Consider the following 12,246-nt stretch of genomic DNA (forward strand, 5'->3'; position numbering starts at 1 on the left):
GCAAAACAGTGGTGTGAAAGGAAAACAATGGGCCATTGAGCCCAATTAGTTAACAAGAGGTGCACAAACTAAAAACAAGGGGGTAAGAAGACAAATTAATTAGGCTACCAACTCACTATAAAAAAGAAACATGAAAAAGAAAAGAAAATAAACAGAAACATTCAAAAACTGAATTATTTTTTTTTATTTTTCAAACAATTCTATTTTGATTATTTTTGTATTTTACTTTTATTTTTTATCTAAGAACAAAAAACCTCTTTAAAATTTCTTTTAAACATAAATTAAAGAAACTTTTTTTAAAACATTTTTAAGCAAATTTAGTTTTACTCCTTTTTTATATAACACTTTTATTTTGCTATTTTGGTAAAACAATTTTTATTTATTTGGACAAAATTGGGTGTTGACAATTGGAAAACTTATAAACTAATCAATTGATGGAATTGATATTCCTTTCATGTGCTAAAACTGTTTTGAACCAAACCACTAAAAAGAGAATACCAATTTGGCCACTTAATCATGTGTGAGATCACCCAATTGTAGAAAACTCATCTATTGTGGACTTATATGGTGTTGAGCACTGGCCCCACCACTGAGTGCCACTTTTTGCACATTAATGGGCGTTGAGCGCTAGTGACCACTACAAGTATGGGAGCATTTTGGCTCCAAGGCATTGAGTGGTGGCATGATGGCACTGAGCGAAAATTTTGCAAGGCAAATGGCGTTGAGCACCAGATGCCCTGTTTTGCTTATTTTTCCTGTTTAGCTGTTTTTGGATGTTTTGTGGTTGACGTGAAACATATTTTATGATTTTCATTATTATAAATTGAAGGGAATATGTTGTTGTGAGCATGTATGATGGTGTTTAAAGAGTTTCAAGGGAAATTCTTTATGATGATATTGTTAGTGTATGCCTTGATATAAGAGATGTTAGGAAGAAGGTATCTTGAACTCTAATAATCATTCACATTCAAATAGAGTAGAATTAGTTATATGCTAAGAGTCACAGGAGATCCTAGTCTTTAGACTTGTTCTTTGGTCTTAGGCGTGAAAGGGGATTAACCTTGTGTGTGGTTGGGTGATAACTCCTTGAGACTAGACTCTGCAGAGTCTAGGAACTATCACATGTTCACACCTCCACTAAATTCTATATCAGTGCCATGTATTCAAATAATTGAATTTAGTGTCAACTGCTATGTGTACATAAACATGTATTATATTTATGTTTGTGTGAAAGTGATATGACTTACTTTCTTTTGAATAACTTTTTTTTTGTATACTAGCTTACCTTGTGGTGTGTTTGTGTTGTTTGCTTTTATTTTGTTTTCTTTTGCGATGATTACTTAATTGTGTGAATAGAGGAAGACACAAGTGAAGATGTTTAGATTCTTGAGTAATGTTTAGATTTCTTCAAATTATACGGAAGTAGACAAATATTTTATTTATTAATTTAAACTATTAAATAAAATGTTACATTTTATCCTTACATATGTCGAATTTTATTTTAGTACTCTTTGTAGTTCTTTTAATTTTAAAATATAATACTTTTATTTCTCGATCTAATTTATATAGCATCCTATAGTGGCACAGAAGTAGTTTAGAGAAATAAAAGTCATAAATTAAAAAATAACAGATAAATATATACAAAATGTAAGTAAATTAAAAATAAGTTTTTATATATTTTAAAAGTCTAAAATCATATTTTATCATTCGTAACTTCTATTGGGAAGGGAAGTCCATTCCATATTTGTTATATAGGAATTTTCAAACCTTTAATTCAATGTAACCGTTAATTTTCCGTGGTGATTGTTGCACAGGTTTTTGGCGCAAATCATCATTTAAAAAAAATAAAAATCCTCCGAAGATTACTCTCTACAACTTATATCTCTCAGAATAATCTACAATTGTCCTTCCAATTGTGCACTAAGCAATAAGTCAACACAATGAAAAGGCAAAGTAATTTAGAAAGAAGTGCTCAGAATAATCTACAAAACGGTTTTAAAACAATTAAAAAGAATGATGGGTTTTGTTGGACATCACTAAGGCAAAGACAATATGCAGCCCTTTCTAAGTTTGATGGATAACAGAGTTCTACTTTGTAAACTAAAAGATAACACCCACTTTCTTTGGTGGAAAAACATAATGTATTAAATTATGCAAAATGTGGAACCATGGTTTTCAATAAATTTAAACAAACATTTCAGGATCTTTCCTAATCATTACACCTTCGATTAGCACCTAACTCTTACTTACCTGCAGGTAAGAAAAACAAGAAAATATGAGCGCCATCATCACTTAATTAATGATATTCATTTCATATTATAATTAAATATATTTTCCTTTATAAATTAATTTTAAAAATTACATTTCATTTCAAAATTAAACTATATATCTATTTTGTCTTTATGAAATTATATAAAATAAATTCTCAAATAACTGATAGTGGGGTGTTTCTAAACAAAACTTTAAATATCATTTTTCTTAGAAAGAATATTTTACATTACTTTGATACAGAAGATAATATAATTTAATTTAGGATCAAAATATAATTTTAAAAGTATTTAAAAAACGTAAAACATATTTAACTTTCTAAAAAATTTAATTTCAGAAAAATACTTACCAGCTGCTTTTTTGCAAATTGAGAGCAGTACAACCAGAACTGCAAGACCTCCAAACACTCCCACAATAATAGCAACTGATTTTCCCACTTGATCATTGTTGGAGGAATCTGCAAACAAAACACCAAGTTGAAACTATTACCATAATATTCTGCACTAGCTCTAAAAAAAACACTCCTTAATTTTGTTCTTTTGTTCTACTAATTTTCTCAATTCCACTGAACCACGGACCTGATCCAACGAATTTTTGCAACTGATGATAAAATTCAAATGTTCGATAATAAAAATTGCGGTTTTCAATTTTACAATGAAATTCATGCATGATGGAAGTTAATCTTTTATTTAAGCACATAATGGAAGTTAATCTTCATTGAGGGAATATATGCCAAATCATGACACTACTTGAATAAAATCAGTAGGGTGGTGAGCTTCACTAGCAAATTGATTGGTGCAGAATATAGAATGCGATACTAAGTAAAAGGTATTCGAACAAATGGATAAAGAGGAGTGGGAAAAAGTGGGCATTTTCTAAAATAAAGTATAAAAGCATATGTTCTGAATGCTTTCTACCATAAAATATTATAGACCATTGCATTTCACAACCTCACCTTCCTCTCCATTTTCTGATCACTTTTCTACAAAGCCTTTATTTTTGTCATATCTGTAAGCAATTCAAAACAATTTGAAAACAACTTCAATTTTTTTTTTTTTCTGTTTTCATGCTTTCTCCCACAAAGAATTGGATTGGTCTAGTAATGATCAACTTTTTACATGTGCTCATCTTCAAAATGTGTTTTTAAGATTAGCAATAAATTAATTAGGAGCAATAAGTTACTTTTGGATAGAAAAAGGCTTGTGATTTTGTTAAAAAATAGAATTTAAGTTTAATTCAATTCCACATAATCAAAGGTCAAGTTTGCACCCATTTTACATCAGTCTTATTTCTGGTCGATGCCAGATTTTCAACAAATTTTATCAATAAATGAAAAAGAAATAAGAGAGGGAAATAGACCTGATTCATCATAATAGCCAGAAGCCCAGTAGCGAGCATAACATTGTCCCAAGAACACATCAGCTGCAGCAGCAGATCCGCACAAGGTTTTCAGTTTTCCAACTGCATCTGCTAGACAAGAGGAGCAATCTGATATACTTAAATCCCCCAAGCATTGCGCAAACCCTTCAACTAGCCCTGAGCTACTCACTCTAAATCCATTAGCAGTTTGCAAATCAGCAAGAACATCATCTCTACGCCTGAAGAACTCAACATCACTCGTCACACCTTTGCTGCATTTCTTATACCTCAGACTCGTGTCCAATTTCCCAAGAAAATCACCAGAATGTTCATATCTTACAAGGCACCCTTCAAGTTGCAAAGAAGCTCCAAAAGCATATGGACAAACCAAACCTATTTCGTTAACCGATCTTTCAACACACTTTGAGCACTCAATTGGGTGCAGATCACCTCTGCACTGGTATAACCCGTACACGGTTCCCTCTTGTGGTGTTGAGCTTCCATTTCCAATAGCAAAGCTATTGTAAGTTACTTCAGAAGATGAACTCACCACTGATGACAGAAAGCTGTTCAGGTTGCTTTCAAAGGGTGAGTTCGGTTCGTATTTTTCCTGAGAACAGACTGCATATATGAACATATGAGCTCGTGAAGGGTAGGCTTGAACTGAAGAAAACAAAATTAGCAGAGAAGAGAGTCTCCAAACCAAGATGATTCTGTAACTGGACACTGCTTCAAGACTTCTCGACATTGTTTTCTACAAATAAGAACCTTTGTTTGGTTTTGTTTTTGTGCCTTGGTTGTGGCAATTAAAGAGTGAGCCAGGGGTTCATTTTTTGGGCCTGTTGAACCAAGCCTTTTCCTTTACTAAAAGACTCTTGTTTGGTCAATGGTCATAAAGATTAAAAATCCTTATTTCCAAGTACACACAAAACTACGACATTCTTATTTGTTTCATGCCTTCACATGACTCAATCGTACCAAAAATCTGCTACAGTTTGAGGACTGGCCTCCAATATTATGGGGCCGAACATGAAAAAAAAAATCTGCTCTCAATGCAGAGACAGATTGAAAAGCTTCCACCAAATGAGTTTGTTGTCGAACTGTAAAATGCTATGTTAAAATACTTATTCATATTGCTTTGAAATAAATATATGCTTTTAGAAACCGAAGGTTGAATGGTAGATACATCTCTAAAAGCAATTGAACAGTAATTTCGTTTCCCCATGGAGACCAAACTGCAGAGTAAAATTTTGCTAAATTCACTTTTACTATTCACAAAAGTACCTAGCCACTAGCCACATGCATCCTGGATCCTCTTTATATATCTCGCCATACTTAAAAGGAAAAAAAAAATGAATTGTAAGGAGAATTTTTAGATATTATGTTTCGAACTAGAGAATAATAGGTCCATTCAATTAGGATTTCTAATAAAATTTCTATATAAAAATGTTTTATAACATAATTTGTAAGAAAGGAATTTATTCTAAAAGACTTTTATTGCTAGATTTTTTTAAAGGATTTTGCCTCTTCCTTTTCACATGGGAGTCGCTGCACTGCTAAAGAAACCATTCATGGCAATCAGAGTAAGGAAGAAAAGGAATTGGTATGCATGTCTTAAAAAAAGGTTTAAATTTGATAGTTGCTTTTCTAATATATACTCACTCTCTAAATATTTTATTGTCATTTTTGTTATGTAATATCAAATTTTAGGTTACTTTACAAATCTAGGCAGACTTCAAATGTAATTACGAAAACAGGAAAATTTTAAAAATATTACGATAAGTAGGCAAATCATGCAGGGAGTGAAATTACATCTTAGAAAGAAGTCGTGTACTCCAAGACAACATTTCTAAGTCGACACGGAGAAGCGTCTAAATCGAAAAAAATTACACGGATATATATAACAATTACACTTCATAGTCTAAAAAGTTGAAAATTAATATTTATATAAAAAACAATCTACCAATTATACTTCATGATCTCATAGAAATCAAGATAAACAATTATAAAAGAAACAAAGTCTAGCAAAAGAAAAACGAAAAAAAAAAGACATAAGTAAATCATGATGTTTAACTCTCATATTTGTTCATCTTCTTTGAAAAATGCTTCTTCTAATTCTGGTTGATTAAGAGATAGGCTAGCAATATGAAGAATTTCGTTGTCTTCCAATGAAAAGTCATCTCCTGCAATATCCCACAATTTAGTTTCCTCTTTGTACTTTGAGGAGTTTTTTTGAGAGAAGACGGAGATTACTATGGACAAATACTAAATCTTCCGCCCTTTTGGGAGTCATCTTATTTCTTATTTCTTTTCAAAGAATGTATAAAAGAGTAGGTACTCCAATTGCTTTCACAACAAGAAGAAGAAGAAGGTTGTCCAAGTAGCTTAAGAGCTATCTTTTGAAGTATTGGTGCCTGAGATCCATGAACAATCCACCATGACTATGTGTTTCGCTCACTAAATCTCAACGTTTCTTTCTTTTACCTCTAACTGGTTTCTTTTTTCTTTGTATATTTTGTAAGTCTCTTTATGTATTTATAGGACATGTATACGGTTTTTATTATTAAAAGATGAGATATAAAGATATTCAAATAGATATATTTGAAGATTATTTTGTTAAAAGTTTTAGTTTTAATTCTAAATAATCTATTAAGATTTTTAGTTAAGATTATTTATATATTTATCTTTATTTTTTATTTTTTATATAAAGTAATTTATTTATATTTATTTGAAATACGGAACATGTATCTAGTAATTTATTTATATTTATTTACATATAGAAAATGAAAGATGTTATAGATTAAAATTAATTATAATATAATATATTATATACTAATAAAACAAATTATTTTTTTTATATAAAATATTATATTAAGAAGGAAGAAACTTTTAGATAAAGTGAAAATGTGATAACTAAACAGATTTATTTGAGGATTCATAAAATTAAAACAAATTTATTATATAAAATAACTAAATTATTAAATTAATAAGAATATGATTATTAAATTTAACGAGTAGGCTACTTGCCTAGAAACCAGAAGGAGTGTTACTGGGTTTTGTGTCTTCCTTGGAAGTACTCTAGTTTCCTGGAAAACCAAGAAACAAATCACGATTTCTAGATCCTCTTCAGAGGCATAGTATAAGGCTCTTGCCACTACTACATGTGAAATCCAATGGATTAACTACATCCTTCGTGACTTACAAGTTCAGACCGATCTTCCTGCTGTGCTTTACTGCGATAACCAGTCTGTGAGGCATATCACATACAACCCCACCTTCCACGAACACACCAAACACATAGACATTGATTGTCATTTGATTTGCGAGAGACTTCAGCACAACCTATTCCGCCTCCTTCCGATTTGCTCGATTGATCAACTCGTAGACGTCTTTACCAAAGCTCTTCATCACACTAATTTCATGGTCAACATTTCTAAGCTAGGAATGTTGAGCATCCACCATCCAGCTTGAGGGGAGGATATTAAACCCCTTAGGGTTTTCTATTTTAGGGATTAGTTTCTGTTAACTGGTCCAAATCAGTTTACCTAGGGTTGTTTTTCCCTTTCCTTCTAAAACCTATTTAAGATATGTTTCATTCTCTTTTTGTACATGAAAAACATCACAAAAGATATACGAAATTTTAAACTTCTCTTCCCTTTCTCTTTGCTTTGCTCTTTCCCTTTTGGGTATTTGCTTTTTCGCGTTCTTCCTGCATCCTTGTCTGCATCCCAGAATGTGATGAGAACCATTGTCCAGCGGGCACAATAACTTCTTTAGGAAATGTTGCTAGGGAAGGTAAATGACTTTCAATTCCATGGTTTTTTTAACGAGCTTTGGTAATCAACTACAATACACATGTAATCGATTACCATAAGGTTAATTCAACTGAAATTTGCGGTGGTAATCAATTACATATTTGTGGTAAGCAATTACCATGTTATTTTACGCATAATTGGTGAAAATTAAGTTATTGAAGTGTATAATCACTACAAAAAGTTTTCTATTTTGCTAAAGAAATGTGAGGTAAAAATATTTGTAATTAATTCCTCGTTAATTTGCGAAGAAATAACAAAGGAATAAAATTGTAACTGGTTCGTAGCAAAATAGATACAGATTTACCAAAACATATATTTGTAGCTAATCCCTCACTAACGTGTGAGGAAATAGCGAATGAATAAAATTGTAGCCGGTTCGTAACAAAATAGTTACATATTTACTAGAACGTATATTTGTAGCTAATCTCTCACTAATTTGTGAGGAAATAGCAAAGAAATAAAATGGTAGCTTATTCATAGCAAAATAGCTATAGATACTCTAGTTATCCCTCCTCGGTTAAAATGGAGTATAATTGCTGATTTAGTCCCCTAATTTTTTGGTTTGGTTCAATTTGGTTCCTTTATTATTTGTTGGTTCAATTTATTTCTCCAAAAATTTTAAACTTTTAAAAAAAATTGACACGTATCAAGTTACCATTGTGTCAGGTCTCAATGTTAGTGTCACGTGTCCGTTTGTAGTTGTGTTATTTTCTTTTGTTCAATTTAATCCCTATATTTGTTATTTTTGTTCAATTTAGTCCCTATATTTGTTATTTTTATTCAATTTTGTCCATTTCAAATTGAGACCAAATTTCATTCTTTTGTAGACAACTACTAATTTTTTCTAAAATTGACATTTTTATTAAGGTTAAATTACTCTTTTGGTCCCTCTATTTGTCATGAAATTTCAGTTTGGTTCTCAAGTTTTTCGTTGTCTCAATTTGGTCCTCACCGTTAACTTTGACCAGACGGTGTTAAAGTCAACGCCACATGTCAATTTCTGGTTTTTTTTTTATTTTTTTAATTTTTTTGAATTTTTTTGAATTTTTTTACATGTGTCACTTCACACTTGTGCCACGTGCCAAAATGACTCAATTTGGTCCCTATATTTGTTTTTAGTTTCAATTTAGTCCTAATTTTCGTAAGAATGAAGCAATATTGTTGCTCCTTAGATTGACAGTCAATTTAATCATTGTATACAACTTATGATGATATTCTAAATAAAATTGATGTTTTTATTAAATATTTGTAGAAATATTTTTAAATAAGTTTTTTTTAAGTTTTATTATTAAACAAAGTTAAACCCCAAACTTAATTTCAAAAATTAACAATTTTGTCATCATATATAAAGGCATCAAGTGTATCATATTATACAAACTTAGTGAAGATTAAAAATCAAACAACTTGTCACACATAAGTTTAGAAACTAAATTTCAATTTCAAAACAAAACCAAAGCTTAATGTTTTGTATAGAATTTAAAGTTAATTTAAAATATTTATAGAAATATTTAATAAAAACGTTAATTTTAGTAAGAATATCACCATAAAATTTATAAAAAAAGTAAATTTAGTGTCAATTTAAGGAAGGACAATATTACTTCATTTTTACAAAAATTGGGACTAAATTGAAACTAAAAACAAATATAGGGACCAAATTGAGTCACTTTGACACGTGACACAACTATGAAGTGACACATGTAAAAAATTAAAAAAATTTCAAAAATTTCAAAAAATAAAAAATAAAACTAAAAAATTCAAAAAAATTAGAAATTGACACGTGGCGTTGACTTTAACACCCTCTGGTCAAACTAACAGTGAGGACCAAATTGAGACAACGAAAAACTTGAGAATCAAACTGAAATTTCATGACAAATAGAGGGACCAAAAGAGTAATTTAACCTTTTTATTAATTATTTTGAAATTTAATTATAAATTGAATATAATTTTTAGATTCAATTGTTAAATAGAATACAATTATTTAAAATATTAGGGTTAAATATGTTTTTGCTCTCTCACGTTTCAGTGAAATTTGGAATTAGTCCCTCTTCAAAACTTTTGATCAATTTAGTCATTCGTCTTTAAAAATGCGTGAATTTAGTCATTTTAACCAAAATTTGTTAAGTTTATTTGACGTTTCAAGCGCATTTCATGATAGTATTTGAATTGTTTATACCATTTGACACATTTTCACTTCAATGTTAACTCAAATATTATCATAAAATGCATTTAAAATGTCAAAAAATTTAACAAAATTTGGTAAGAAGGACTAAATCCATGCATTTATAAAGATGAAGGACTAAATTGGTATAAATTTTCGAAGAGGGACTAATTCCAAAATTTACTGAAACTTGAGGGACAAAAACATATTTAACTCAAAATATTATTACAATATAATTATTAAATATTTTATTTCTAATAATTATATTCTAAAATACAAATATTTCTAAAATTAACATTTAAATATAAAATATTTTAGATTTTAATATCTAAAACACAATAAAAATATTAATTGTTTTAGATTTAAATGTGAATTTTAGTATATTTTTCTAAAACATTTAATAATTATATTATAATAATATTTTAAATAATTATATTCTATTTAAAAATTGAATCTAATAATTTATAATTTAATTTTAAAAAAAATAATTAATAAAAATATCAACTTTAATAAAAATATTAGTATAATATTTATAAAAAAATAATTTTAGTCTCAATTTAGAAGGAACAAAATTACTCTATTTTTACTAGGAGGGGACTAAATTGAATAAAATAACGAATATAGAGACTCAATTGAATAGAAGTAATCAATATAGGAACCAAATTGAACAAAAATAACGAATATAAGGATTAAATTCAACAAAAGGAAATAACACAACTACAAACTAACACATGGCATATGGTGACTTAATACGTGGACAATTTTTTTTAAATTTAATTTTTTTCAATTTAATTTTGTTTAAAAATTTTAAAAAAATTAAAAAAATTCAAAAGACTAGGAGTTGACACGTGGCATGTACTGCTAACTATTTGAACATCGTTAGTAAAAACTAGTATACTGACCCTCTCAATTATTATATTATTCGATCAATTCTTATTCGATCATGACATCCAAATAGAAAAACTTATATTGGGTTTTAGGGATAATCAGGCTCGAACTGATAACTTCCACCACGTCAAGGTGACACTCTACCGCTAAGTTACATCCCTTCCCTTGCCTCCATCGAGAAATAGAACTGGCTAATCCTAAGGTAAAGGGTCAAGAAACTCAACGCCATTATTCTTAAACAACTTCTTGGACTTAGGCTTTCTTTTCACACTATTACGAATACGAAAATTCTGGGAAAAATTGTATTCAATTGTCACCTGCTCCTATCGAAAATAGGATTGACCACGGATTTGAGAAATAGCACATGATTTCATAAAAACATATGATTTTACCGATCTAAATAAAGCAGGTTTTCCGTGAAGAAGATTTGTCTAAGCATGTTCTATTCGACACGGGTAGGAGAAGAACCGGACTCGATTTTCTTAAAAAATAGAGAAATCAAAACCAAGTCAAGATGATACGGATCAACCCCTCCTCTTGCATTCTTGCGCCAAAGATCTTGCGCATTTGTTTTATTTTGTATATTAAAATAATAAAATAGTAAAAGTATTATGTAATAAAATATTATGAAAATTAAGTTATATGGTTGTAAATGTTGTTATTAAAGTAATGAAATAGTAAATCTAAGTGATGCAATGATAAATTCAGTTTTAAATATAATAAATTGAATTGATATCACAATATAACACAATTAATTGATTTTACGAAATAATTATAATAGCCTATGATCTATGCGAACATTTTTTTTATTTTTTTTATTTTAATTTTTTTTAGAATAATAATATAATTGTTATTATATTTATTTAACCATTAAAAATACTAATAATAATAATAATAATAATATAAATTATAAATTATAAAAAATTTAAAAGATTAAAACTCTATTTAGCAAAAGTATTTAGTATAACAACGTTTTCTATAATTAAAAAAAAAAACACACTTATAATAATAACATCATTATGAATAGTAATAATAACAATAAAAATAATAATGATACCAATAATAATAATATGTATGTCATAAATACTAGTAAATGCTAACACTAAGGATAATGTCAACTATAATAATCTATAATTATATATAAAGATATACATTAACGACAAAACAAATAAATATGACAAGTAATTGAAATATGATTTCGTAGTATAATAAATTATTTTAAGATGTGTGTAACTATAATAATAATAATACCATTATAATAATATCTCGTAGTGATAAAAATAATAATAATACAATTACTACATAAATAAAGAGATATACATTTATTGTGTCCTCTTTTGTTTATACAATTTTATCCTCTTAATTGTTATTTGTTAAATTAAAATAATTATTCATAATAAAAATTATTTGTCCATTTTATAATTTTAATAATTTTAGTAACTATTTTTTTAATTTAAATAATTACAAAGATATAAAAATAAAATGAACAACAAAACAAATAAAAGGTACAAGTAATTGAGATATGATCACGTAGTAAATAAATGTAAAATGTGTGTTTAACTATAATAATAATAATAATAACACTAAAATAATATCATGTAGTGATAATAATAATAATAATAATAATAATATTAATAATATTAATAATACAATTACATATATAAAGAGATAAACATCTTTGGTGTCCCTTTTTTTTAAAATTTTAACCTCTTAATTGTTATATTTTAAACTTAAATAATTATTTAAAATAAAAAAGTT

The 12,246-nt window shown here is 28.3% G+C and overlaps 1 protein-coding gene across 1 annotated transcript; it reads right to left on the reverse strand.

Moving 5' to 3' along the window:
• Positions 1–1,957: 1,957 nt before the first annotated feature.
• On the reverse strand, positions 1,958–4,520 carry LOC114183699 (plasmodesmata-located protein 8-like). The gene is made up of 3 exons (XM_028070813.2): positions 3,628–4,520; positions 2,618–2,725; positions 1,958–2,250 (listed from the first exon to the last, which is right to left on the reverse strand). The coding sequence occupies exons 1-3, from the start codon at positions 4,373–4,375 to the stop codon at positions 2,243–2,245; spliced, it is 864 nt and encodes a 287-aa protein (XP_027926614.1). The 5' UTR covers positions 4,376–4,520; the 3' UTR covers positions 1,958–2,242.
• Between the last annotated feature and the right edge of the window lie 7,726 nt (positions 4,521–12,246).

This window comes from Vigna unguiculata, chromosome 5, assembly GCF_037176805.1.
Source record: "Vigna unguiculata cultivar grain cowpea cultivar isolate G323 ecotype 2 chromosome 5, ASM3717680v1, whole genome shotgun sequence".
Taxonomy (NCBI): domain Eukaryota; kingdom Viridiplantae; phylum Streptophyta; class Magnoliopsida; order Fabales; family Fabaceae; genus Vigna; species Vigna unguiculata.

Excerpts from the sequence above, each read along its gene's own strand:
- LOC114183699 (XM_028070813.2), bottom strand. The coding sequence starts at position 4,375 with ATGTCGAGAAGTCTTGAAGCAGTGTCCAGTTACAGAATCATCTTGGTT. Across the intron at positions 2,726-3,627 it reads TGGCTATTATGATGAATCAG|ATTCCTCCAACAATGATCAA; the intron begins GTCTATTTCCCT and ends TTTTGTTTGCAG.